Source organism: Cardiocondyla obscurior, linkage group LG01, assembly GCF_019399895.1.
Source record: "Cardiocondyla obscurior isolate alpha-2009 linkage group LG01, Cobs3.1, whole genome shotgun sequence".
Classification (NCBI taxonomy): Eukaryota; Metazoa; Arthropoda; class Insecta; order Hymenoptera; family Formicidae; genus Cardiocondyla; species Cardiocondyla obscurior.
The window spans coordinates 8,543,844-8,567,299 of record NC_091864.1 but is presented as its reverse complement, the minus strand read 5'-3'; the positions used below and the strand labels follow the sequence as shown (position 1 = coordinate 8,567,299).

Genomic DNA, 23,456 nt, shown 5'->3' with positions numbered 1-23,456 from the left:
ATTTCATTCGCGCCCCGCGGGATTCGCGCGGTCCACGCACACTCGCTTCGCGCGCGGTCGGGAGAAGCGTAATATTCGCGCGTGCCGCTGGAATTCGCATGCTGGAATAAAATTATCCGTGAGAGGGGCGGGCGGGGGTGCGCGTATATACCAGCCGCGCGCATAATATATCGGGTATCCCGGCGTGTAATGTATCGGATAACTGTCAGACGGATATAGCGAAAGTTTCGCCGCCTCCCGCTTAAGACGGCGCTTAAGCGATTTTGCGTTTCTCGGGGATAACGCAGATGTTAGTTTTGCATTCGCGGGAGGGGGGGAGCGAAGGGCCGCGAGGGTGCGCGATGCATTTCGCATTAATATATTCTCTGTGCATCCCCGGCCGCCACGTGGGCTTAACGCGGATTCGTAATAATTTATCTTCCGTTAGGAAAACGTTTTAAAGTGAGGCTTACGTATCTTGGCGAGAGAGCGACGGCGGGACCGATTGTTTCGTTTAGCGATAACGCGCCGCGCAAACAGACGGCGCCCAGGAACAATTCAGCCGCGCCCCGAGACAACAGAAATTGCAATTTCCAGATCAAAGCCGCGCCTGGGCTGCCAATTAGACGACTCGATCAACTTCCGCGCTCTCGGCTTTCGGGAGATCGCACTCGCAAGGCGGGCGACGATTACGTAACGCTGCGATCAAGAAAACGGTGCGTCTTTAATGCCCTCTGCGGATTCTCAATTACGCCGCCTCTCGATAAACGTAGCTAATAATGTCATTTTTGCGAGGCTCTTTACAGTAACGTATGCAGTAACTTACTTAGACGCGTCTCATCGATTTTATAATAAACGATATCGTGCATTTTTGAAAGGTGCTCACGATGCATTTGCGAAAGATCGGATACTGAAGTAACTTCTTCCGCGGAATTCTGATTTCACTGAGCGGTGTAAATTGGATGCGGCGTTTAAGGAAAGCAGTGAATTAGGAGTGGAGAAGCTTCAACTCAATTATAACGGATGGCAGTTCTAGCGTCTCACGACGTTCGAAATCGGAAAATCAATGAATTTGTATTTCGACGGAGTGGTGGCTGATAAAGCTTCCCGTCGCTTCTTCTCAAAGTCTCTCGCGAGCTTATTATTTGCGGATTGTGAAAAAATGCATTTGGAACGCTGAATGGCGAGGAAATAAAAAATTAAACTTTTTTTCTATTAATTTTTTTATTAAGCGTCATTTCGTGAAAAAAAGAAAAATTATTATTGCGTTTATGTTAAAACAACGTTTCGACCTTGGGATAAAAATACTTTTTGAATTTTTTAATAAAATACAGACTTTTAGACGTCATACTCGCGGGAGAAGAGAAGTCTCTCGCGAGTTAAATCATTTTGCCAAATGTCTTTGTAGATAAAAAAAAATTGCTAAAAAAGGACAGAAAACCGAGACAGTTATTTACCGCGAATACTAAATGTCAAACAGTCACATTATCGTCGTTCTTTTATCAACGTTGGTTTTGCGGTGAATAGATGAAAACTCTCGGCTGAAATAATTAACAATCGGCGCTCAGGTGTCGAAATGCGATTGAAGAATGAACTGAAAATATTAGCTAAACGTCAGACAACATTTTTATGATAACAAGACCACTCAAAGTCTCGTAATCTTTTAACGGTAGGTTTTATTAATGTGGCGAGCGACGAAGAAAAAATTATAATTGCGCGGTAACATCTCGCAAAATTCTCGAGTCTTTTCATCGCCGAGTACTAAGTCTCTAAACGATAAAATTACTTGTCCCTTCTCGTGAACGAGCGAGATCTTCAATGTGAAATTATATATACGTAACTCTTACGGGGCGCGAACGACGGGGCTCGTTTCGTTTTACGCCGCTCGAACCGAGCGGAGTAATAAAGCGTCCTACGACCGCGGGACGAAAGGCAATCAGCACTTACGTGTCCGTGTGATTCCGCGAGAATGGATGTCTGGTGCAGGGAGAGCCTCACTCGTGACTGGTCATACCTGAGAGGGCACACGTACACACACGGCACACCTGCACACACCGCTTCCTTTTCTCCTCCGTGATCAAGCACGGATTTACGACTCGCGGCTTATATAAATCACAGAGCAGTTTCGAGTGAGAAATACCGTTCCTCCGCAGCAAAGATAGAGTCCTCAACGCTCTTTCCTCTCGCGACCGGGGCTCTACATTCTCCGTCGGCAAACGATCCCCCCCGATTCGCTCGCGCCGGCACCGCGAAATCTCTCTCTACACTCGCGAACGGATCCTGTTTCCCGGATGCTGCGTCGTTCGCCGCGCGAGTTCGCCGCGCGAGTTCGCCGCTTGGATAAGAGCGGAAGAGGGACGACGATAAAAGTTGCCGCGCTTCCGCGCCGCGTCGCGACGCTACTCTTCAGCGAAAACACCCCCTCGCCTGCGCGAGGTAAACGATCGACGAGCCGCGTGCGGTTTGGTTCCCGGCACGAGTCGAACTCGCTGCCTCCTCGGAACGGTGTTCCGGTAGGGTTGATGCCACCGCCGCCGCCGACGCTGACGCTGACGCCGACGCCGTCGACGCCGGCGCTGGCAGCCGGGGGTCGCGAGGGTGGCTCCAGCTTCGCGACTGCGCCCTCTCTGCTCTCTTCAACCCATTACGTACCTCGCACACGCGTGACCGTGAGACAACATGCTCTTTACGCGTACACCAGTGGCGTAGCGTATCGCGTACGTGTGAGAGGAAGTTTGTGTCTCTTTTTCCCTGTGTTCCTCTCGCTCTGCTGCGCTCTCGTGTCCCCCTTCGCCGCGTGATCTCCCGTGCACCCCCCCCCCGAGATCCCTGCTCGTCTATCTCTCTACAGTCTACTCCCGGACCAGAGTCTCTCTCGCCACCGCAACACGTAGCCCCGCAGTGGCTTTCTCTACTGTTGCCTCCACCCTTCCCCTCTGCCGTTCTACCTCGATTGTGCTATAACTCGCGATACATCGCCATATCACTTTATGTCTGGCATAACGTTTTATTAACCAGAAATCAAGTGCGCTTCCTTCGATCCCCGGCCAAGAGTCTCTTCAGGGTCTTTCGTGCACATCTCGTCTCCCATACCGTACTTTCTGCTTGTTCGCACGTTCGTTCTCTCTTTTCCTCTCGTTATTTCTTTACGCAGTTAGCATCCACTAATCTCGATCAGCGGGTCCCGCACGTGGCGGATGTCATTGTCGCTTAGGATGTTTCTATCAACTGTCACGCCCGTTGCTTCCAGCCGAATGTCCTGGCAGCAGACGCGTATGTATACGCGCCGTTCTTTCATCCAGTTTTTTTTTTTTTTTTGTTCAATTTTCCACGCTTCCACCGCGACATTTCTTCGGGTTTACATCGACGCGTACGTCAACTCGCGTCCTCGTAAAAATAACGCCACCGCCGCGTGCGCGATTTTCCCCAAATTGGATGTGGATCATTTTTTTATCCTGACTCTATTCTCGCGAAGGCATATCTAGGATGCGCCATATCACTGATATTACGTTGTCTTTGCTGTTTACCGAGAAACGCGATCATTCGGCCGAGGGAGTTTACGGCGCGCTGTAAAGTAAAAAGGATCCTTCATGAAGATCTGACTTTCTTTACACTTGAAAAACTGCGTATTTTAATTTTGTTTTACACGCTTTTTTATATTCTTTAATTATGTACCACGAATTATTACGTTTCGCATTTATTTCCTATTATTCGGCTGGTACCTATTACTGGAAACTAAAAGGTATCAAACGAAACGGATGAATTTCTTCTGTAAGGTACTTGAAACTATAAAAAAAGAGGCTTTTTTTTTTTAAATATATATTTGAGAAATATATGTAATGTGTAAGCCCGTAAGGTGGTACTTGTATAACAACGCGAGAAACGACCTGCGCTTATTTGTAATAGCACATGCTAATTGTTTGAAGAAGAAAAAAAATGCTCTTTTTGCTCTACAATCGATGTTGAAATTTAACGACGGTTGTAAAACTTTTATAAGGGCCTTATTAATAATTGCATCTTCCGCCATGAAGACCATCCCGTTGTCTTCCTTCGCGGCATTCTTCGTGTTATATTTTACGAGGCAGATAAATAATATCTACGCAGGCAAACGAGGCAATACTTTTTTTTGCATTTAACCAATCAAACTAACAAAGGCGAAATTTATAATTAGAATTTACACTGCTACAAACTCAATTGCGACAATCGAAGTTCTAGACAAAATGAAAGAAAATGATTTTCGCGCGATAAGACGCTCGTAAAAAAAATTGTGAGCTCAAAATTAATTTTATGATAACTCTAGGGATAAATTTATACTCAATTATATCAGTAATTGATTCACGTTAAATTTAGAAACGTCGTATAATTGGGGTTCGAAAGTATTAATTCTCTCCGCGTAACAGAAACGCGTGCTCACTCGGTTGCTCGCTGAATACGGTTGTCAAAACGCGCGTATCAGCGGTGCAGACTGCGGGGAAATTAATACCAAAGCATGTGTTCCGAGCAGAGCCGTCTAACCGGCGCATCGGCTCACGGTAACCAAATCCACGAGCAGTCGTGTGCACACGCCGGTGTGCGTGCGCGAGGAAGCCGAGGGCCCGGGGACGAGGACGAGGAAGATAGGCACAAAGTCCGTGGAGGGTGCCAGTCGGATGATATAGTGGATACCGGTCCGGTAGCGGCATGGTGGTTACAGATAAGGAGCAGGTCGCATCGCTCGCAGAGCCCGGGGCGGAGACGGGACGCTAATTTAGTAAGCGAGCCGGAGCTCCTCGCATTTCGGTTCTCGTATATGCACAAGCAGAAGTGACAAGTCTATATAACGTTAACGGATGCTATTTTTGCCAAAGATTTCTCGAATAAATCATTGATCCAAGATCAGATTAACGTGTAATCGAAAGTATATCATATTCTTATAATCTTTTAACCTCCGAGTTGAAATATTAACGTCCCGGCATGAAAACGTCATACTCGTGTGAAATATTTCTCGAGACACGCTTAAGATTTAACGATGGAGGCGGATTTTCATTCATCGAGCACGCGAGTACGGCGACACGCGGCAGTTCGAGAGAGGTTTCTCGATAATTTCACCGGAAGAATCCACCGCTGGATTTTCCCTCGCGAGGCGGTACCGGTGTTCTCCCTCTCGAGAAGCCGATACTCCGCAATCTCGAAGTATCGTAAATATCTCGGTAACACCCGCGCGGCCCGGATAACGCGCGTAAGCGTAGGGTTAGTCATGCATATTTCATTCCCGCGTCATGCCGCCGCGGAATTGGGTGAGTATGACGAAACACGGGGCGGATCTCACACGTTTTGCTGTCAAAACCGGAAGTACGTAAGTACGCGAAGGAGCGAAGTAGGATACTGTGCCGAATGGTTACACAGATAAGGCGAGCCTTCACTGCTGCGAAAAGAAAGAAAAGGAAAGAAGAAAGCAAACGCAAAGTTTGATATCCCCCTTGTCTCCTCTCTCTTTTTATCTCCTCATCTCTCTATTTCTCTCGCTCGCTGTTGCAACCCTCTTCCCTTCGGATTCGCCAAAGGCGCGCGGGCACAGCTGCTCCTTCCTTGTGTTACGAAAAAAGAACCCCGACAAGGAGAAGAGACGGGGGAGGCGGAGGAGAGGATTGAACTGGGATCAACGGAATTTACTTCTGCGGATTCTGCGAGCACGCGTTTTCTTCGGCGCGACCAAGCGGCTAGGCGCGTGACAGAAATTGCGTTTCTCGCTGAGTATCGATGCGTCCCGGGAATATCGACTTTACGATGCAAGTACGAGGAATATTCGAGCAGCGGTGGCAAGAATCTCTCTCTCTCTCTCTCTCTCTCTCTCTCTCTCTCTCTTTCTCTCTCTGCGCATAGGTATTGTATCAGTTGTTTGATTAGAGGAAACCAAACGGTGGCGGCCGTGTACAAATTCTCGTGAAATATACAACGTGTATATGCACACGCGCGCGCATACGTGCAAGTGTGTATGGGACGGAGATGTACACAGCTGCGGAATCGTGAATATTCCGCCAGTAATCAGTCGCGCTTCAACAGATCCAGGATGCCTCCCCCCAAATAGTCCGGCGGCTACATATTGCATGACTCGCGCCGACATTTCGCGACGATTGCGACGCGACGAGAGCCCGCGATAGCCGGGCGCGTAGACGCGGATAAGCGGCGGGGCGCGATAGTGTCACCTGCCTGTCGTCGCGGGGGAGAGGGCGAGCGAGAGTATGCTAATTACAACGCGCGCGCTTTTATACGTTGCCCCGTGTTAATATTATGCAAACGCGCCACGTTTTCCGCACGCAACCCCGCGGAATTTCTTCCCACCGGGGAGTGGAAATAACAGCGGGTTAACCGCGAAAGCACCCTCCAGCCGCCTGGTAGCGTGGGATAAAATACATATATTTCTGGCTGGACGAGGCTACGCGCGAAATATCGGGACGGTGATTTACGGAGCGACGCGGCGTGCGTTTAATGGGAGGCGCGGAGGACCGTTTTTCGATACGTCCGGGTGGTTTTTTCGGCCCGAAACGAACGCGAGAGGGCACGAAGCACGGCGGTGGCGTGTGATTAGCCGTTTCTCATTAGCCGTCGGGCACGCTTATTCGGGCTTTTAGATCGGTGGCGTGGCCCAGTGTGTGTATGCACAGCTCCCGGCCGCTCGTTTGTGCTCCGCTCCGCCGTGTATTTTGCACTTGTCCATTTGCTTACATGCGTTTCCACTACGCGCGTCGTTACGAAGAGTTAGCGGCGTCCGTTGTGTTAATATCCCCGCGCGTGTACTTCGAAGGATGACCGATTTCCGGCGTACGTGTGTATATGTACGCGCCGCCTGGAGTTCCGAAACTATCGGCGAAGCAAATAAACGCCGGGCGCAGATTTGACCGTGCGCGACGTCCGACCGAGATCGTTTCGGGACCCTCGGCAAACTTAGTCCATTAAGAATTAATTGCAGTATCGCGTCGAGGGTACACAATATAGAAGACGCCGATAAGGCCGCAACTTTTTTATCTTTTAATGTAATCTCGGGACGGAATATAAACGTCCCTTTTTCGAAGCTCGCTCAGGTGCGGGTGGGAATTACGTATCGAGAGCCCTAACAGAAAGTTATATACAACTCAATTCTGACTTTATTATATTTTTTTTTTTTTTTTTTAATTAAGTGTTATTTTTAAAACTCGAGTCTTAAAATTTACTAAAAAAAATTTTTTAATTAATTTAAATTAAGAAAATCGTGCAGAATAATTGCGAAACAGCTGTTAATTCGACTCGTGCATGTGTATCGCGAGGGAGAATTGAATTGTCCGCGTGAGCAGCGTAGATAAAGACCCGACACTAGTTTAGATTAGGCTTACGTAGCAAGTATGTTACCTCGTATCTGGGAAACATGTCGAGCACGGCTAATGGCTCTCGACCATTTTCGCCGAAGTATCTGTAAATTCTATAAGTTACATATTGCGGGCGAAGTTGGTTGTAATCCACCAACTTCGAAACTCGAGTGTCTTTGTATAGCCAAGCCGGGGGAGCGCGCCGAGCGCGAGCGAGGCTGCATCAAAGTAGTATGAAATAACTTTCGCGAGTCCGTGAAGTTCTCGTTTCCCATCCCGGTCGAAAATTATTTCCAAGAGCCTCGAGTTTCTTAAAGCAATGTCCCGCCGGCCAACTATCACTCTTGCGTTTTCATGTCGCCGGCTAATTCTTCAATTATCAATACTGATTAGTGCGCGACGTTCTGCCGTTCCCTATCTCCTTTTTTTTCAGCTCTTATCCTTTTCTCGCGGAGAATACGAGAAATTCGAAGCATTTCTAATCTTTTGCATTAAATACTACCCTCTCCTCTCAAAAAAATAATATACTGAACCACCACATAAGATTGCATATAAATTTTTTATTATTGTATTAAATATGAATATTTTGCAATTAAGTTCGAATAAAAATGTAAATTATTTCTGCTATTTTCGGCTTAACAAAACAGTCACCTCGCGGTTCCAGGAGAGCCGCGCCGTGACAGCCGATTCCCTCGGCGATGTAGCGGGAAAGCAAGCTTGCGTCTTGGGGGCGGGAAAGGGTGTTGGGAACAGTTCGTAACTCCTCGCAACTCGTTGGAACTGGTAACGTCTTTGCTACTTCTCGAGTGACAGCGGCGAAACGGGCCGGAAAGGCATAAAGCGACGTCGCGCGTCCTCGCGGAGTCCGCTTTGATCTTTCACCTGCCCCGGCTTTACTTTTCAACGTCTTTGACTCGGGCTGACCGGGACGTTCCGGCGCGGCGGCCCGCTGGGAGGCCGCGAGCGTAAAGGAATCGCACTCCCCTTGAAATCAAACTTTCTCGACGAGAGCCGTTGTTTTACCCGGCGTCATAATTATTCGTCGCCGGAAACCTTCGCCGCGTTGAAAGAGGGAGGGCGAATTAAATCGAAAATCGCTGGGAGCGACACGGTATCGACGTATCGGCCCGCTCGCCAATCCGCTGGCGGCGATAATTTTTGCCCCAATTGCTCGGTCATCTTCGATGAGCCCGCGACGTGATATTTATGGACGCGGATAACGCGCCCAGGCTCTCGCCGTTATTCGTTCATAAGGGGATAATTCAGGTAAACGTGCCGGCCGGCCAGGGCGTCAATGTTACAGGCGCTTTAGTGTCGCGCGCCGCGCGATAATTATCGTGCGCTCCTCCGGTCATTTAATATTTCAGGCGTGGCGTAAACAAAAGTGTATCGGATTTTCGCCGGGAGAAAGGACGCGGGGGTGGCGGAAGCGGTCATATTGACCGGAACGAGCGTCGGACATTGAGATCGCGCGCTCTCGCGTGCGCTGATAATCCCAATAAAACCTGGCGTCAGGGGGGAGGGAGCGGAAAGGGCGCCGAATGGGCCGATAAGTGCAAGCGTACGCGTCGACGCGCGGCGCGTTTTACGCGCATTATGCCCCCATTATTAAAACATATTACCGCGGCCGGCGGCGTGTCCGCGATCCCGGAGCGCGCGGGCCGTGACGGGCCGATAGGGCTGATAGATCACGCATTTCGCCCGTCGGTCGGCGAGAGGCAGGGCCGGGGCCGCGGCGGCTATTTCATTTTCCATCTCAGTGGATTTGCCGGGGCTAATCGATAATCGCGCCGCAGACACGCCCGACGCTCGCTGCGATAACGGCCAAGCGAGCGGGGAACTAACCTCGCCGGTCGCCGACGCATCTCCGCGGCGTTATCATCGGTCGGCAGCTTTGCGATTGCGTCTGTAGTTGCATTGTTTCTTTTCGAGGGACTTTAATATTAAAAATAAAAAAAAAATTAACCGAGGCACCACGAACGAACAGCGTGCGAAAAAATGCGAAAGTTACATACTTATAAGCCGCGATCGGAAGATTCTTAGAAGTTCCTGTACGACGTCTTCCCCAGGCGTTTTCCGGCGATTCGTTGATAGCGCACGCGTCGAGTCTTGTTAAGACTAATTAGCTTTTTATTTGCGACGAGTACGTGTGAGCTTTTTTTTATTTTTTATTTTTTTATGTCGTGATATTTAAGATTCTTTTCTCGATTCATCAGTTCTTTGAGGAATTGCCGAGAACCTCGCGTGCTATCGACCGCGGAAGTCACCGGGGTAGCTGGTACCGTCCGCTGGTTACATCCGGTCGCCGGGAATACAGTAGATCGCACGTATCTATGTAAAACGCGCCCGATCGAAATCCACTTGACTTCTTTCGTGTCGGTCAATAGAGCGTCGTGTCCGCCGCAAATTGCCACCCGGAACCAAACCGATGCAATTAGCAACGTCTACCGTGTGCGCGCGATACTCCGAATTAGTGCGATCCTGTGCCAGATCTTCTCATTCAGCCCGCCCGCTTGAGCCTGCATTTCCGGAGCTAATTAAAACTATATCGCCGGGAATTCGCGCTCTCGAAAACGCGGTCGGCGGAATTTCGGTCCAACTGACGGCGCCGAATGAAAGATCGAATCTGAAACTCGTTCTTACCTAATTGAGAAAAATTCTCATTAAAACTTAGATATCAAAATTGACGCAGCCATCGCTGAGAAAATTAATTTTCCGCGAATCTTTTTTTCCAGCTTATCTCACGTGTTGCGTAACCACGTGCTCGGCCCGTGAATTTCAAATCACTAATTTACGGAGCCGGAACGAAAGTTAAATGTGCGAAATTGAGGTCAAAATTTGTGTGCCGACGACGCACGGAATTTTGCCTCCTGAAGTGAAATATTCAGCCGACCGTTCTCGAGTGAAAGGAAATTTCGGAACAAAGAGAAAGAGCGTATCTCTTGGCGTGCTTTTCGTTTGCATGTATTAAGCCGGCTCCATTTATCGGGCGTCTTTCCCGTTTTTATTAGCCGATCGATCCCGCCTTACCGAGAACTTTCGATCGTCGCGGATAATGTCAACGTTGGAGTTTCGCGGTTTTGTTTGCCGGTGCGCTATCGCTATGGCAACTTTGCGAATTATTTCTACGCGCGCGCGCGTGCTCTCCTCGCCTTTGCACACGTAGTTTCTCGCGATACATTCGTTTTGCGAGAGAGACGACGAACGTTTCCGGTATGTCGTAGCGTCACGCTCCGATACACGCCAAGCCAATTAATTAAGCTGATGCCTGACGTGTCCCAAGTATCATCGATTCGTATCAATTGGCTCGAACGGCCTTCGCAGGTAAGGATCGCATTCAGCGCCGTTTAAACGACGCGTTAATTAGCGGAATTACTGCATTAACGGTAATTGGAACGGAGCGATTGCCGCGATTCCCCGCGAGACCCGACCACTTGCGTTATTTGCGCGCCGCAAATACCCCTTCGCTCTATTAACGCTTAATTTCATCGCCTTTCCCTCTCCCCCTTTTTCTTAAAATTAGCAAAGAACGTTAATAACAAACTTGCTCTTTTACGGTGACAAATTCAATTCTCCCCCTCCCCCTCCCACGCCTAGTTTAACTCCCAACGTTTTACTCCACATCCAGCTTCATTATCATTTCAGCACTTTAACAATCTCGAATTCCCGACGCCAACTATCGCAGCCTCGTCTCCTCTTCGGGCGTAATATTTTCATCTGTGATAAATTGCGTTTGTTCTTATTAAGAGTCGCGCGCGAAACGATCGGGAAAGTTTCTCGTAAAAATATCTTGTTCCATTTCGAGACTGAGCACGGTAGAAATCCGCACGTCGGTGTGCGCGTAGATGTAGATTTAAGGTTTCTACAAATTCGAAAAGTTTTTCCTCAGCTGAAGTTGCAGTATAAAAATCCGGTACGAAGGAGAACTGAGTGGGACGCGAGAGAAAAAAAAGAGAGAGAGAGAGAGAGATAAGTGCAAAGCAACAAGGGAGAGCGAAACAGCAACGAAATGCCGATTGATTGTTATTACTTACCGCCAAGTCCGCCTTGTCGCACCATTATGCTGCTCGCAAAAGCACTGGGCATTCACTTTAATTTCAAGCTCGTGAATCCCATGAAAGGGGAACATTTGACGCCAGAATTCGTACAGGTTTTTTAGCTCACGTCGCTCCCGTTTTTTGCACAAATCTAATATTTTTAACATTTAATATATGTTTATATGTTGTACATCTAATAACTATATTACTTTTTAATTTTTATATGGACGTTTAATAATTTTACATTCAACATGCATTTATTTTTTATTAAGTTTTATAGTTATGTTAATTTTCTTTTTTTTAATTCTTTTTGTACATTAAATAATTTTTAGCGTGCACATTTTTTAAACGAGCGAGTATAAAAAATCGTGTCCCCAGATTCTTTTTAAAGCTATCTTATTTTAGATGAATCCGCAACATACAATACCAACCATCGACGACGACGGTTTTATTTTATGGGAGAGGTACGTGCGGGATGCATATTCTAAAATCTGTATCGATAACTTATCGTTAGTGTTAATCTAGAATTTGCGTTGTTACAGTCGCCCTATTATGGCATATTTAGTCGGCAAATACGCGAAAAATGACGCTCTTTATCCGAAAGATCCGAAACAGCGGGCGGTGGTGGATCAAATGATGTATTTCGATGCCGGCAGCCTCTATCTCGGCTTTCTGAAATGTTTTGTACGTACTAGTATTCATTTCACAATCCTTCGAATTACAATTCGCGAACTGCACTATAATTCAAACAAATTCCACTCATATATATATATATTTTTTTTTTTTTTTTTTTAATGATTTAAAAAATCTAAAATCGCATCAGTGCGAATTTTTTCTCCATATCACTCATTGATACGGATTGTTGTGCAGTTCCCGATATGCAGAGGCCTGGCCAACTCTCTTAACGAGGCAGAAGTCGCTCGGGTGGAAAAATCATTTCAAGTGCTGAACGCTCTTCTCGACGGTAGGGAATTCGCGACCGGTGATAATTTGACAATCGCTGACTTCACTCTTAGTACAACCATTTGCACGATGCTGGTAAGTCTCCCTTTTCTCCGCGACGGGGGACGGCCTCGTATCGCGCGGTCGTACGAAAAACCATGTGCCGAGGTGAATTTCTCGGTTGCAGTGTTTCGACTTCGACATCAGCCGTTACGATAACGTCGCTGCTTATTACGATCGCTGCAAGGAGAGCCTGGAGAGATTTGGGTTCGAGGAGGTGCACGCCATGGGCGTTAAAGCGTTTACCGAGATGTACCACGCGAACCTGCAAGAATCTAGTTAACGCGGATATGGGATATTTGTGCACGCCCAAAGCGCGGGATCGATAGTAACTCGTTTACCTGAGATCGAGATTAGACATGGAATCTCATTATTACGCCTTATAGAATTTAAATTCGCTTCTTACACCGCGCCCGCCGAGCGTTTCAACGGCTCTGTTATAATAAACCACGTAATACCAATCGCTTTCGAGGCGTTACTGAAACGCTGATTTACTCGAAAAATTCTTCATTTGGAGTAAGACGTCGCGGCGCGCGATATCTGGGTTTTTTTTCCGCACGATTATATATTTGTAAGAGCGAGCCCGATAAAAATATGCACGTGTAGAGGCTAATTTATTATTAACCTCGCGGGATAAGCGGAGGACTCGTTTATTTTTCACGACACTTCAACTCTCGGTAATTTTACAGGCGCACTTGTCCCCACGGATAGTGTGCCCGCTATAAAATTTATAAAACCAACGAGAATCAATATTCGTCTGGCAAAACGTTGAAAGAATATAATGGCCACGTCGACCCGCGAATTACATAAAGTCAACGGCGCTGCACCGCGCCTTGTCATCGTTACACTTCATTCTCTTAATTACAGCGTAACGACCAGTCATGCGAAGTGTACACGTTTCGTGACACATATTGCGCTTTTCAAGGAGATCATCGATAACGCGGATAATAAAAAGAAAAAAAAAGCGATCGTCATTATTGATTTTCGACAGAAGAAAGATGTTGTTTTCATTTATCTGCCGAGGATTAACAGTCGAATGTCACGTTTACTTAATTAGTGTAAAAATGAATTACAGACGATGACAAGAGAACTCATTAGGAATAGATAACGAGCAAATGAACGAGGGGGAAAAAATAAGCCCACTTCCCTTTTTTTTTTTTCGACGCGTTTCAAGACAGAAAAAAAAATTGAAAAGGCTGACAATTTCAGATACAGACCGAAAAAAAAAGAATTTATTACAATTGAACCTCGGAGCAATAAGAAATTCGTAGATGTAACGTTATTTAATAAATAGCATAAGTTGACATACCGATGACTTGAATAAACGTCTAACAGCTGGACTATCTTTCTGACCTTAACAACATAATATCAACGTTACCGCACCAGCGATAATAACATTGTTATCGAAAGTTTAAACGTCTTATCTCAAACTAGTACAGCTCTATTTATACACGTCGAGAGAAAAGTACTGTTACTTTGGAAACCAGCTATAACTTCGTAATATTTCCGACGATAAATGTAAGTAATTAAATCTTAATTTAAAAAATATAATTACATATAATAAATATAATCATATTTATCGTCATAAATATCATTAAAAATATGGATTTGACAGTAACTAATATTTGTCTCAGTATATCGAGTTATCTCTGATTGTGAGACCAATGACAGGCAGAAAGACGCGACATATATTGCATAATTGATAACAAAAGTGTGCTTAGTGTTATCCAATTTTCTCGCCGAGCTCCGCATATCAACGCGACCGTGTATCGTTTAATTTCCGTTGACATTGCCATTTCGATAATAAACGCGGGCAGGATTGGCCATTCCTGCCACATTATTGCGGACAATTACGCAACGACTAGCATGAGTAGCAACCGGTGTATGACGATGACGAGGCGGGAAATGCGTACCGCAGTCGTAGGATTCAGTAGGTTTCAAGGCGGCAAGAAACCATTGCTGCATCTGGCGACTCGTGCTGCCCGGATATGTCGCGACGCGATTTTGCCTTTTCTCTGATCGACTCCCTAGATATTTGTAAGTCGTAAGATCTGTAAAAAGTAATCTGAGAAACTAATCGACGGAATAGAGAAGCACGAAAATATTGCTCGATGTAAATGTAATATTTAATGTTTTTTTTTCTTTCTTTTTTTTTGTATAATTAAATTGATAATTATTATATTAATTTCGAACTCATCCACACATTTAATATTTTACCTTAGAATAGTAATAAAGTAATACAAATGAGATTGTTAGTAATTGTATTAAATTTAAGTTTTATTTAAATTTATATCAAATCACGCTAATTAATTAAAAGTTAGGTATATAAAAATAAATGTTAAAAAACAAACCGTGCTCGTTCTTTTTGCTCGAGCAACGACACACTTAAGAGCACACATACTTTCAGTTGCGGAAAGCAGTTAAAATCCACTTAACTTTAACTGGTGCTCTGCAAGAGAATAGTCTATACAAGGTAATTCTATAGTAACGGGTTTTTTTTTATATAACAAAATAGAAAAAAAAATTCTAGAAAAAAAAGAGTAAACCGTTCGGGAATTCTGTCTTCTCATACAGCTATATCTTTTTCAAAGGGTACGTTTAAAAAAAAGGGCAAGTTTCTTCTGAAATATAATTCCTCACTTACAATATATGATTTTCAATTCGTCTTGTGAAGTGTTATAGAAGGCCGTTGCGATAAAGTCACACGACGAGATCCGATCTTAATACCGCGACGTGGAAAAAAACCTTCTCCGGACTAGTCCGATCTCGCAGTTTGCGATAATCTATCGGCGTTATTAACTTAATCGCTTTATGCTAGTTAGCTTCGTGGCAAATTAATTCGCTTTGTCGGAAACTTCCGAGTGTAATTCTGTTAAAAGTTTAAACGCCGGCCGGACCGCAAGCAGCTAATAATTCGATAGAAGCCACTTACGCGATAATGCCGTTCTTTTTGGAAAAGTTGCCGGCCAGTCGACCGCAATTAAAACCGTCGGTTTTGCGTCGAACGTGGCGAGACTTGTCGCATCTGCGACACGCCATCTCGAAAACGCACTTATTTCGATCATAACGTCAGCCTCGCGTGGAAACGTGACATCAACTTTGCGTAGCTCTGGAATAAAAAAAAAAAAGTGTGCCACGAACGATCGTTCACTTGGCGATCGATCGCACTTCCATTAGTTCGTCGTGCACTTTAGATCGTGGCACTGCAATAATTGAAACGCCTCGCGTTTTATATATTTTGAAATAAAACAAGTAGCATTTATTCTGCATTGCATTAATATTTGATAAAATATTTTATTAAATATACGGAAGCTAAATTCGACGTTTGAATCTACGGTCATTGATTCCTAAAAGGGTTAATTGGAAGCGAGCACTAGCGCGCAGTATGGACAAAAGCCGAGGTATTATGTAATGGGAAAATCAAAGTTAGCACGCACATACACGCAACATCCTGGTTTTATTTATCGCGAATTATTATTTATAACGAGTATGCTAGCGAATGCTAGAACAAGCATTGATTCACTTTTTAAATACGCGGACCGAAGTATCTGATCTTGAAATAAACATCGTTTAAGAAAAGCGCACAAGTTTTTTTAGCGTCAAATAAGAGTCTGAGGGTAAAAGGGGAGAGAGAGAGAGAGAGAGAGAAAGAAAGAGATTTGTCAGAAAATTCGATGTCTTTCATCGCTGACTTTTCAAGAGTCACACTTTGATTGTTGGAACAACACAATTTTCCTCTTCAAGACCAATTTCACTTTCCCAATGTCTGCTTGTTCGCGCTGATAACGATCACCTTCGAATACCACGTTGTCCTCGCTCGCTGCATTCGCACGATGCAGCGATGCCCGACGCTCGCAACGCGATGAACGCGCAACACATCGTAGGAAGGCGAAACCTTGAGCTCCAAGGTTGCCTAGACATCTAATGCTTTCACTTGCTGTCCAGTGGTTGTCCGCCGTCAGTTTCTGCGTAAGATGAAATCTCGAGCAAGCTGAAACTTACGTAACTCGTAGGAGGGAAATAAATATCTACCTGCTACATCGCGTTCTGTTGTTCCACGAGGACTTATGGTAGACTTCAACTAGAATGTTGAAAAAGCAAATCCAAAATTCAAAAGCAGAGTTGCAAATTATAAAAATTACGTTGTTTGTAATTAAATAAAATTAATATTTATAGGAACGTAATTAATACGTTAATAGTATGATTTAGTGTAATAAATTCATAAGGTGAAATAATTATTTTCGGGTAAAATAAGGTTCGTCGGTCGTTGAAAAGGAGTCTAATGTTGCTTCAGCAAGTGGTAGGCGTGGATGAGATCAACGTCATTTTTTCCGCTCGATACGAATCCCGCTGAGTCAGTCCCCGAGCAGCGATAACATAGAACTTTCGAGTTTCTTCGCGATGCGCAAGGAGGACCATGATTGGCAAGTTTTTCCGTCACGAATCGTCAATACGCCGAAGCTAATTAATACCGGACAGCGGATGAAAAGCCGGTGCGCGAAAAACGCTGACGAGACCAATCGCGAATTAAATCGCTACTCAAGCCGGCGCGCATCTTATCATTCCGTTTATCAGAGCGTGCGAGATACTTTTCTAGCGGTACTTTTCTCGCCCATTTCAAGCAAACACATCGCGAACCTCTTTCACCCAGCGTTGCAACATTGAGTAATGAATTTATGTAAATTTCGTTAACCAAAGCCGCAAAAAAATCGCGTCTGGCGGAACGATAATGTCGTGAGCGGGAACAAAAGGGCGGTCGATTCACGGGGGAATGAGGTATCGCCGCTCGCGATCGGACGGCTCGATCTAGCTCTTAATAAGTCACGTATCGCTCCCCCCCCCCTTCCTCGCCGGGCACCGAGAACCGTTATCACTTATCGGCATTACGCCGCGTAATCGGGGTACGTGTGCGAAAGTCGCAGGCGAGTGGCCGACGCTCCCGACACACCAGTAAACATTGAGAACCTCTCTTAATCGATCTCCCTCTTGCGTGCGTACATTGGAGAGGCTGTGCCGGCGGCTCTTTATAAATTGCGCAGCGCGACCGTGCCGGTCAGACAGTTCGCCATAATCTCACCGCGCTCGTCTTCGAAGAGTGGAGTTTGCAGGTTCGTTCCGCCGCGACTTCTCATCCCTTTCCGCGTCCCTTTTCACCTTCGCGCAACAACTCGCCGAAACCACCGGAGTGATAAGACCGCCTCAGCGATCGCGAATAGTTGCGTTTTGCGCGAGGAGGAGCTCGACGAGCGGCTCGAATTGCTCCTCGTTACGTGATAATTTATGAACGTGGAAAAGTTGCGAATGCTGTTCTTCAGTGCGTATAGTTGAGTGTGTAAAGCAACGGGTTTGTTGGCGCGTGGCGTATATTATTGAGCCGGTTCAACCTCGTTAACTGATAACACGAATTTATATGTCTTAAATTAGATTTGTTCGAAATATCTCGCGAGATTGCGTCGCTCGATATGTTAGTTGGTTTCCCTCGTATTTCCCTGCTTATTAAAAAATTTTTTTTTTTTTTTTCTTTTAATCTACTTCAACAATCATCTATTTTCGCTTTTCGTTATAAATAGTTTTACTATTTTCGCTACCCGAGCGATTCTTACTGCCTGACGTGGCGATCGATCACCTAGACTACTGGCCGCTTCATTAATAGCGCGTCGCACGTTTTCGCAGATTTTAAGATGCCCATCGATCTTTACCAAGTTCCCGGAAGTGCACCATGTCGAGCCGTGCGCTTGGCGGCGGCGGCTATAGGAGTAGATATAAACTTGAAGAACACTGACCTCATGGCCGGCGAGCACCTAAAACCCGAATTTCTCAAGGTGATCTGAAGCTTTTTAATAGTTAACGTTACGCAAGCGTGACATTTAAATTAAATCCTTATTTTTGAAGACACGAGAGCGAAAAAAAAATAGCACTAGAATTTTTATTTATTTGAAATAAATTATTAAATACTTTGCCGCTTTCTAATATTTTTGAAAGAACTTTCGGAAAATGTAAAATTGGAATCTTCTTTGGATTCAATAGACGAATCTCATGCTGCGAATGTATTGACAATTTATTCGCTACTACGTTTTTTAATATTTTTGTTATTGAAAATATTAAAGGTATAAAAACATTTTATGTAAATGATAAAATATTTCATGTAACGGCAGCATTAAATATTCTGTTTATATTTAATTTTTCTCTTGATACTGACTTTTTTTTATACACAAATTTATTTCGCAATAACAATATCGATATTAATGTTGAAGGGGTATATGCATCAATTTATAATAAAAATAGAACATTTTTTTGAAACAAGATATGCTTTTTAAAAAGAATGCTTTAAATATATTTTAATATTAAAAAAAGCACGAGCGATTTTTCGAGCAACAATAGATTCCAAGTTTCGAATGTCGTTAGAAATTTTTAAAGTAATTTTTTTTTCTTTAACATAGATGAACCCACAACATACAATTCCAACGTTAGACGACAATGGCGTGTATTTGTGGGAGAGGTACGCATCTTTTAAAATTTCCATACTAATATTCACCAAATATTGCAATTTAATTTTTACATATATAAAATAATCTACATTTATTGTTCAAATTTGCTACTACATCAAAAGTAGTTGTGTGATGGCTGGTTTTTCAATTTGCGCATGTAAAATAATAACTTTTCGCGTAATTGTCGATAAAACAAGTGCCCCAATTATTTATCAATTATTCGCACGCCTCGCAGCCGCGCGATTATGACCTACCTGGCCAATCAATACGGCAAGAACGATTCTCTCTATCCCAAAGAGCCGAAGAAACGAGCCGTGGTCGACCAAAGGCTGTATTTCGACCTGGGATCTCTATACCAGTCGTTCGCCGATTATTACGTAAGTTATCCTTGGATACTTTGCAAATTACACGTAATGATCAACGAATGACTGTACGTGTGCGAACGCTAATTACAGTACACGCTGATATTCACTGGCGTCACTCCGGATCAGGCGAAGTTCGAGAAGATCAACAACGTTCTGTCCTTCCTGGACAAATTCCTGGAAGGGGAGAATTACGCGGCTGGAAAAACTCTGACCCTTGCCGATCTCGCCCTGGTCGTCACCATTTCGAATTTTAAGGTAGAAAACGAGTCTCGTAAACAAAACAATCGCAAAGTACACGCGGATCGCTAAAATACTAATAAAATTAGTATATTTTAGATTTTTAGATAAAAGTGCTAATTTGCTTTCTGTTAAAAAAAAACATTGTCAATATAATTTTCTAAATTATTGAAAATTGCTGAATAAGCAACGTAAATATTGACGGTTTTTTTTTTGCAGCTTATGGACCACGACTTGAGCAAATATAGCAACATTTTGAAATGGTACGACAGAATTCAATCCGAAGCACCTAAGTTCAATGAAATCGAAAGTGCCGGTATGAAAGCGTTTAAGGATTTCGTCGACAATCTCCGCAAAAATAAGTAATTTTGTAATGTAGATTTAATATAGTTGTGTAACGCGTTGGGGGCTCGATATTTTTTCACACTAATTTGCTTCAGAATATTTTTATACATTGTGGATTTCGATCTCGCACAAATAAGATTTACAATTAAACAGATTAAGAAAATGACGATTTAAACTGGTGTGTAATATATAATTTATTAATGAAAAGAATAACATTTTTAATTAAAAAAAATTTTAAACGTTTTAATTAATTTTTTTAAATTAATTCTATCCCGTAAATAAATTAAACTTAGGCAAAGAGGAGACAAAAAGTATTATCAAGAAAAAATTTTATTATTATTTGTCTTCTGCAACCAACGTAATATTAATCAAGCAAATAATAAATACGTTAATTAAGTTATTAGTATTATAAATAAGTCATATTTAATTATGGTTAATGTAAAACTTTTATATTTTATGTATTTGCCAATATTTCTGCTTCATTATCCATTATTTTACTTATTACAATATTTGGTAAAGGTTATAATTAAAATACGCCAGGATAATATACATTTTCTGCTAATTGCATAGGTATAAAGTTCGAAAATCTCACCTTCGCTGGTCACTTGACGACGGGAGAACTTTTAGCATAGTTCCTGGGAGCGTTACATCTTTGCAGAATCTTGACCCGCGTTGGCTTTGTCGTGAACAAAAAGTTTCCGCAAGACCGGACCGAAATCTTCTTCTTTCTCCTTGAAATCTTGTTAACGGGTAAATTCCGTCTTATCAACTGTCGCGAAGTTACGTCGTATATATGCAAAGCATTTTCGAAGGCTTCGTAAATCCAATTAATATCAGACGCAACCGCGGTGATAGAAGTATCTTCTTTTACTCATTGCAGAGTTATTTTATGTGTGCATGTTTTTATGTAACGCGTCTGTGTAAGGTGTCCTAGAATTCACGCATGTGGAATGCACAATGCAACTTTTATTTTATTTTATTTTTTTTTTTTTATTTTTTTTTCCTGTACGAGAAACAACTTTTTCCCGTGGTAAAATTCCATCCGAACAGTAGTTTTTAAATGAGAGCAATTTAAAGCTAACGAATGAGCGCTGTGAATCAGAAGCAGCGCGCGTTGAATGTGCATCCCTGTTTTACTATTTGTCTGAAGATTTCATAACGACCACGCCGCGTGATATTTAAACATCGCTATTTTAAACTAACAATTAACGAAAGAAAATTTTTTGACGTTAATATCCCCAAGCTAGCTAATGAAATGCTACAGCAGTTTTTCAAATAATAACTGTTGTTCTTCTTCAGGAACAATTTCTCTTTTTTAGAAACTGTTAAATAAAATTTATAATTATTCTATTCTGCTTTTATTCCAGCATCATGTTTTTCAGAAAAATAATCTTTGCTTTCAAGTTTTTATATGTACGTTAACGAAAACGCACATAACAAACTTGTTTATCTAGTTATCGCGTCTTCGATGTGTATTTTTACTCTTTAATAGTTCAATAATGGCGATAATTGTGGCGTGCGAGCCCGCACTTACATTCGTTATTAATTGATAATCGCAGAAACACGTGAGAACTGCGGTCCGTCCGTAATATTTCAATGTGACATGCAGAAATATGACGAGTAGACAGTTTAATCTATTAGTATTTCAAATTATTCTTAATATTTTCAGGATTACACGTGTTCCTTACTTTGCTCAATTTGTTCGAATCTTTTCCACAAATCTCAAGGGCTCAAGTTGCTTTCTATCATTAAGGAAGACATCAATATAGCTATCAGTTTATTTGCGGCTGTCTCTAATAAAGCTTTTATAAAGGCCAGAACTATGGCAATCGTATTTAAAAAACATGCCGGTATATATCGATTTGACGAGAAGCTATAGTTTAGAACGGCGCTCAGTCTTTGTGCAAACCCGAAGCTTCGCGGCACGAATATTTTGTTCTCTTTAATTTGCGAAAATTGATATAAAAAAATCTACGAAGACCACGCGACGAATAACGTGAATAACAACTTAAAAAATAGGCGTACAGAGCCGTTTTAAGACCAAGTATGCCACCACAGCTGTATTATATCCCGCCGAGTCCACCCTGCCGAGCTGTCATGCTCGTGGCAGAAGCGATTGGGCTGGAAATGAAGTTGACAGTACTGAATGTAATGGCCGGCGAGCATTTGACGCCGGAATATGAACTGGTAAAAAAAAAAAAAAATTGGAAGTGAAATATTATTCTTTCCAGATAAATCTTGCTTAAATCGCGAACTAAATATGGCAATATTTCCTAATATTGATGGGTGGGTAATTTTATTTTCTAGTTAAATCCGCAAAAGACGATTCCCTTCTTGGTCGACGACGATCTTAAGCTCTCTGAAAGGTCTGTAGAGGCGTTTTAACGTTTTCGGTGTTAATATTATGGTATTCGTTAAAAAAAAAAATTAAAAAAATATGCGTATTTTAGTCGAGCTATCATGGCTTACTTGGTTGATCAGTATGCCGCGGACGACTCGCTGTATCCTCGAAATTTAGAGGTACGCGCGAGGGTTAACCAGCGATTGTACTTCGATTTTGGATCCCTGTACTCGAGCGTATACAATTATTACGTATGTGAAAAGTTGCGTTATTCGTAAATAAACGAAACTACGATTGCGTGTAAATTGTTGCGTGTTTGGCATATTTTGTCGCAGATGACCGTGCTGAGAAAAGAGGCAGACACGTACGATCCGGTGCAATACGAAAACTTGACAGGGGCGTTTCAACTTCTGAATATCTTTCTCGAAGGTCAAGATTACGTGGCCGGAGATATCTTAACAATAGCTGATCTCGCCTTGGTCGCGTCCGTAACCACGGCGCAGGTAGTATCGACGATGCGGTTATGAATCGATCGTTTTTTAAAACGAAGTAACAATAAATTATATCACGAGATTATTTTTTCGCGTTTGTTCTCCAGGGAATATCTAAATGTCTAGTCTAATCATAATTCTTGAAATCTACGAATTTATTATTAAAATTAATTAAAATTAAAACTTATAATTAATTAGTTTGATATGGGTATTAGGCTTTTGGATTCGACTTAGAAGAGTTTCCAAATGTTTCCGACTGGTTAGAAAGAATACAAACTTCTACACCTGGATACGAAAAGGCGAATGGTGAACCCCTTGAAATGTTCAGACAAATGGTTCAAGGCGCTCAGGCTGCGCAAGAGAATACAGAGGAAAATGAAGGAGAAGGTGAAGGTGAAGGAGAAGGCGAAGAGGGTGGAGAAGAAGGTGGAGAGGAGGGAGAACAAGAAGAAAATGAATAATTATAGTGTATAAAGCGAAAAAATTATTTCAGTTTTCTTATATTTAAAATAATGATATGTCGTTCTTTTAATGTCTTTTAAGTATCTTGAATATTTATATTTCTGCACTTATTCCTTAATTTTTGCATACAAAAAAATATAAACGTATGAATAAAATAAAATAAAAAAGTAACATTTATAAGCACGATAAAATAAATAAATTACATTTACTATAAAAGTCTTAATGTTACAATTTGAAAAAATTATTGTATGAAATTATCATCAAATTAATGTTAAAGGTAATTTTCAAACAATTTCTTCTTGTTCCCGTCTGTTGAAAAGGTTCCGACTGACGGCAAAGTAATTTTTACACGACTATCGCATTTAATGTATGTTTCATTCGTATCGT

The 23,456-nt window shown here is 43.0% G+C and overlaps 4 protein-coding genes and 1 long non-coding RNA gene across 7 annotated transcripts in view; 4 read left to right on the top strand and 1 right to left on the bottom strand.

Annotated features, from left to right (window-relative positions):
* The window catches only part of LOC139104815 (cyclic GMP-AMP phosphodiesterase SMPDL3A), a 39,811-nt gene extending 36,617 nt beyond the window's left edge, over positions 1-3,194 (bottom strand). The window contains exon 1 of one of the 2 annotated variants that reach the window (XM_070660531.1): positions 1,927-3,194. The gene's annotated coding sequence lies outside the window, so the exon portion shown is untranslated. The remainder of the gene's footprint in view (positions 1-1,926) is intronic. The other variant, XM_070660528.1, reaches the window with a different exon arrangement.
* Positions 1-23,456, top strand: part of LOC139104993 (uncharacterized) — a 130,383-nt gene that overhangs the window by 89,245 nt on the left and 17,682 nt on the right. The gene's annotated exons all lie outside the window — the stretch shown is intronic.
* Positions 9,156-13,685, top strand: LOC139104926 (glutathione S-transferase D1-like). The gene is made up of 6 exons (XM_070660711.1): positions 9,156-10,625; positions 11,191-11,451; positions 11,744-11,802; positions 11,881-12,022; positions 12,209-12,376; positions 12,468-13,685. Exons 2-6 carry the CDS (start codon positions 11,311-11,313, stop codon positions 12,621-12,623), a joined length of 666 nt encoding a protein of 221 aa, XP_070516812.1. The 5' UTR covers positions 9,156-10,625; positions 11,191-11,310; the 3' UTR covers positions 12,624-13,685.
* Positions 13,933-20,022, top strand: LOC139104898 (glutathione S-transferase 1-like). Of its 2 annotated transcripts, none has more exons than XM_070660664.1 (6): positions 13,933-14,377; positions 18,014-18,162; positions 18,781-18,839; positions 19,064-19,205; positions 19,284-19,448; positions 19,650-20,022. In XM_070660664.1, exons 1-6 carry the CDS (start codon positions 14,329-14,331, stop codon positions 19,794-19,796), a joined length of 711 nt encoding a protein of 236 aa, XP_070516765.1. In that variant the 5' UTR covers positions 13,933-14,328; the 3' UTR covers positions 19,797-20,022. The 2 variants fall into 2 exon arrangements, with proteins under 2 accessions (XP_070516765.1, XP_070516774.1); XM_070660673.1 differs by lacking the exon at positions 13,933-14,377 and adding an exon at positions 17,291-17,448.
* Positions 20,154-23,300, top strand: LOC139104869 (glutathione S-transferase 1-1-like). The gene is made up of 5 exons (XM_070660602.1): positions 20,154-21,962; positions 22,083-22,141; positions 22,226-22,367; positions 22,452-22,619; positions 22,823-23,300. The coding sequence occupies exons 1-5, from the start codon at positions 21,822-21,824 to the stop codon at positions 23,066-23,068; spliced, it is 756 nt and encodes a 251-aa protein (XP_070516703.1). The 5' UTR covers positions 20,154-21,821; the 3' UTR covers positions 23,069-23,300.

Excerpts from the sequence above, each read along its gene's own strand:
- LOC139104926 (XM_070660711.1), top strand. The coding sequence starts at position 11,311 with ATGCCGATTGATTGTTATTACTTACCGCCAAGTCCGCCTTGTCGCACC. Across the intron at positions 11,452-11,743 it reads TGACGCCAGAATTCGTACAG|ATGAATCCGCAACATACAAT; the intron begins GTTTTTTAGCTC and ends ATCTTATTTTAG. Across the intron at positions 11,803-11,880 it reads GGTTTTATTTTATGGGAGAG|TCGCCCTATTATGGCATATT; the intron begins GTACGTGCGGGA and ends GCGTTGTTACAG.
- LOC139104898 (XM_070660664.1), top strand. The coding sequence starts at position 14,329 with ATGTCGCGACGCGATTTTGCCTTTTCTCTGATCGACTCCCTAGATATT. Across the intron at positions 14,378-18,013 it reads GATCGACTCCCTAGATATTT|ATTTTAAGATGCCCATCGAT; the intron begins GTAAGTCGTAAG and ends ACGTTTTCGCAG. Across the intron at positions 18,163-18,780 it reads TAAAACCCGAATTTCTCAAG|ATGAACCCACAACATACAAT; the intron begins GTGATCTGAAGC and ends TCTTTAACATAG.
- LOC139104869 (XM_070660602.1), top strand. The coding sequence starts at position 21,822 with ATGCCACCACAGCTGTATTATATCCCGCCGAGTCCACCCTGCCGAGCT. Across the intron at positions 21,963-22,082 it reads TGACGCCGGAATATGAACTG|TTAAATCCGCAAAAGACGAT; the intron begins GTAAAAAAAAAA and ends TTTATTTTCTAG. Across the intron at positions 22,368-22,451 it reads CGAGCGTATACAATTATTAC|ATGACCGTGCTGAGAAAAGA; the intron begins GTATGTGAAAAG and ends ATTTTGTCGCAG.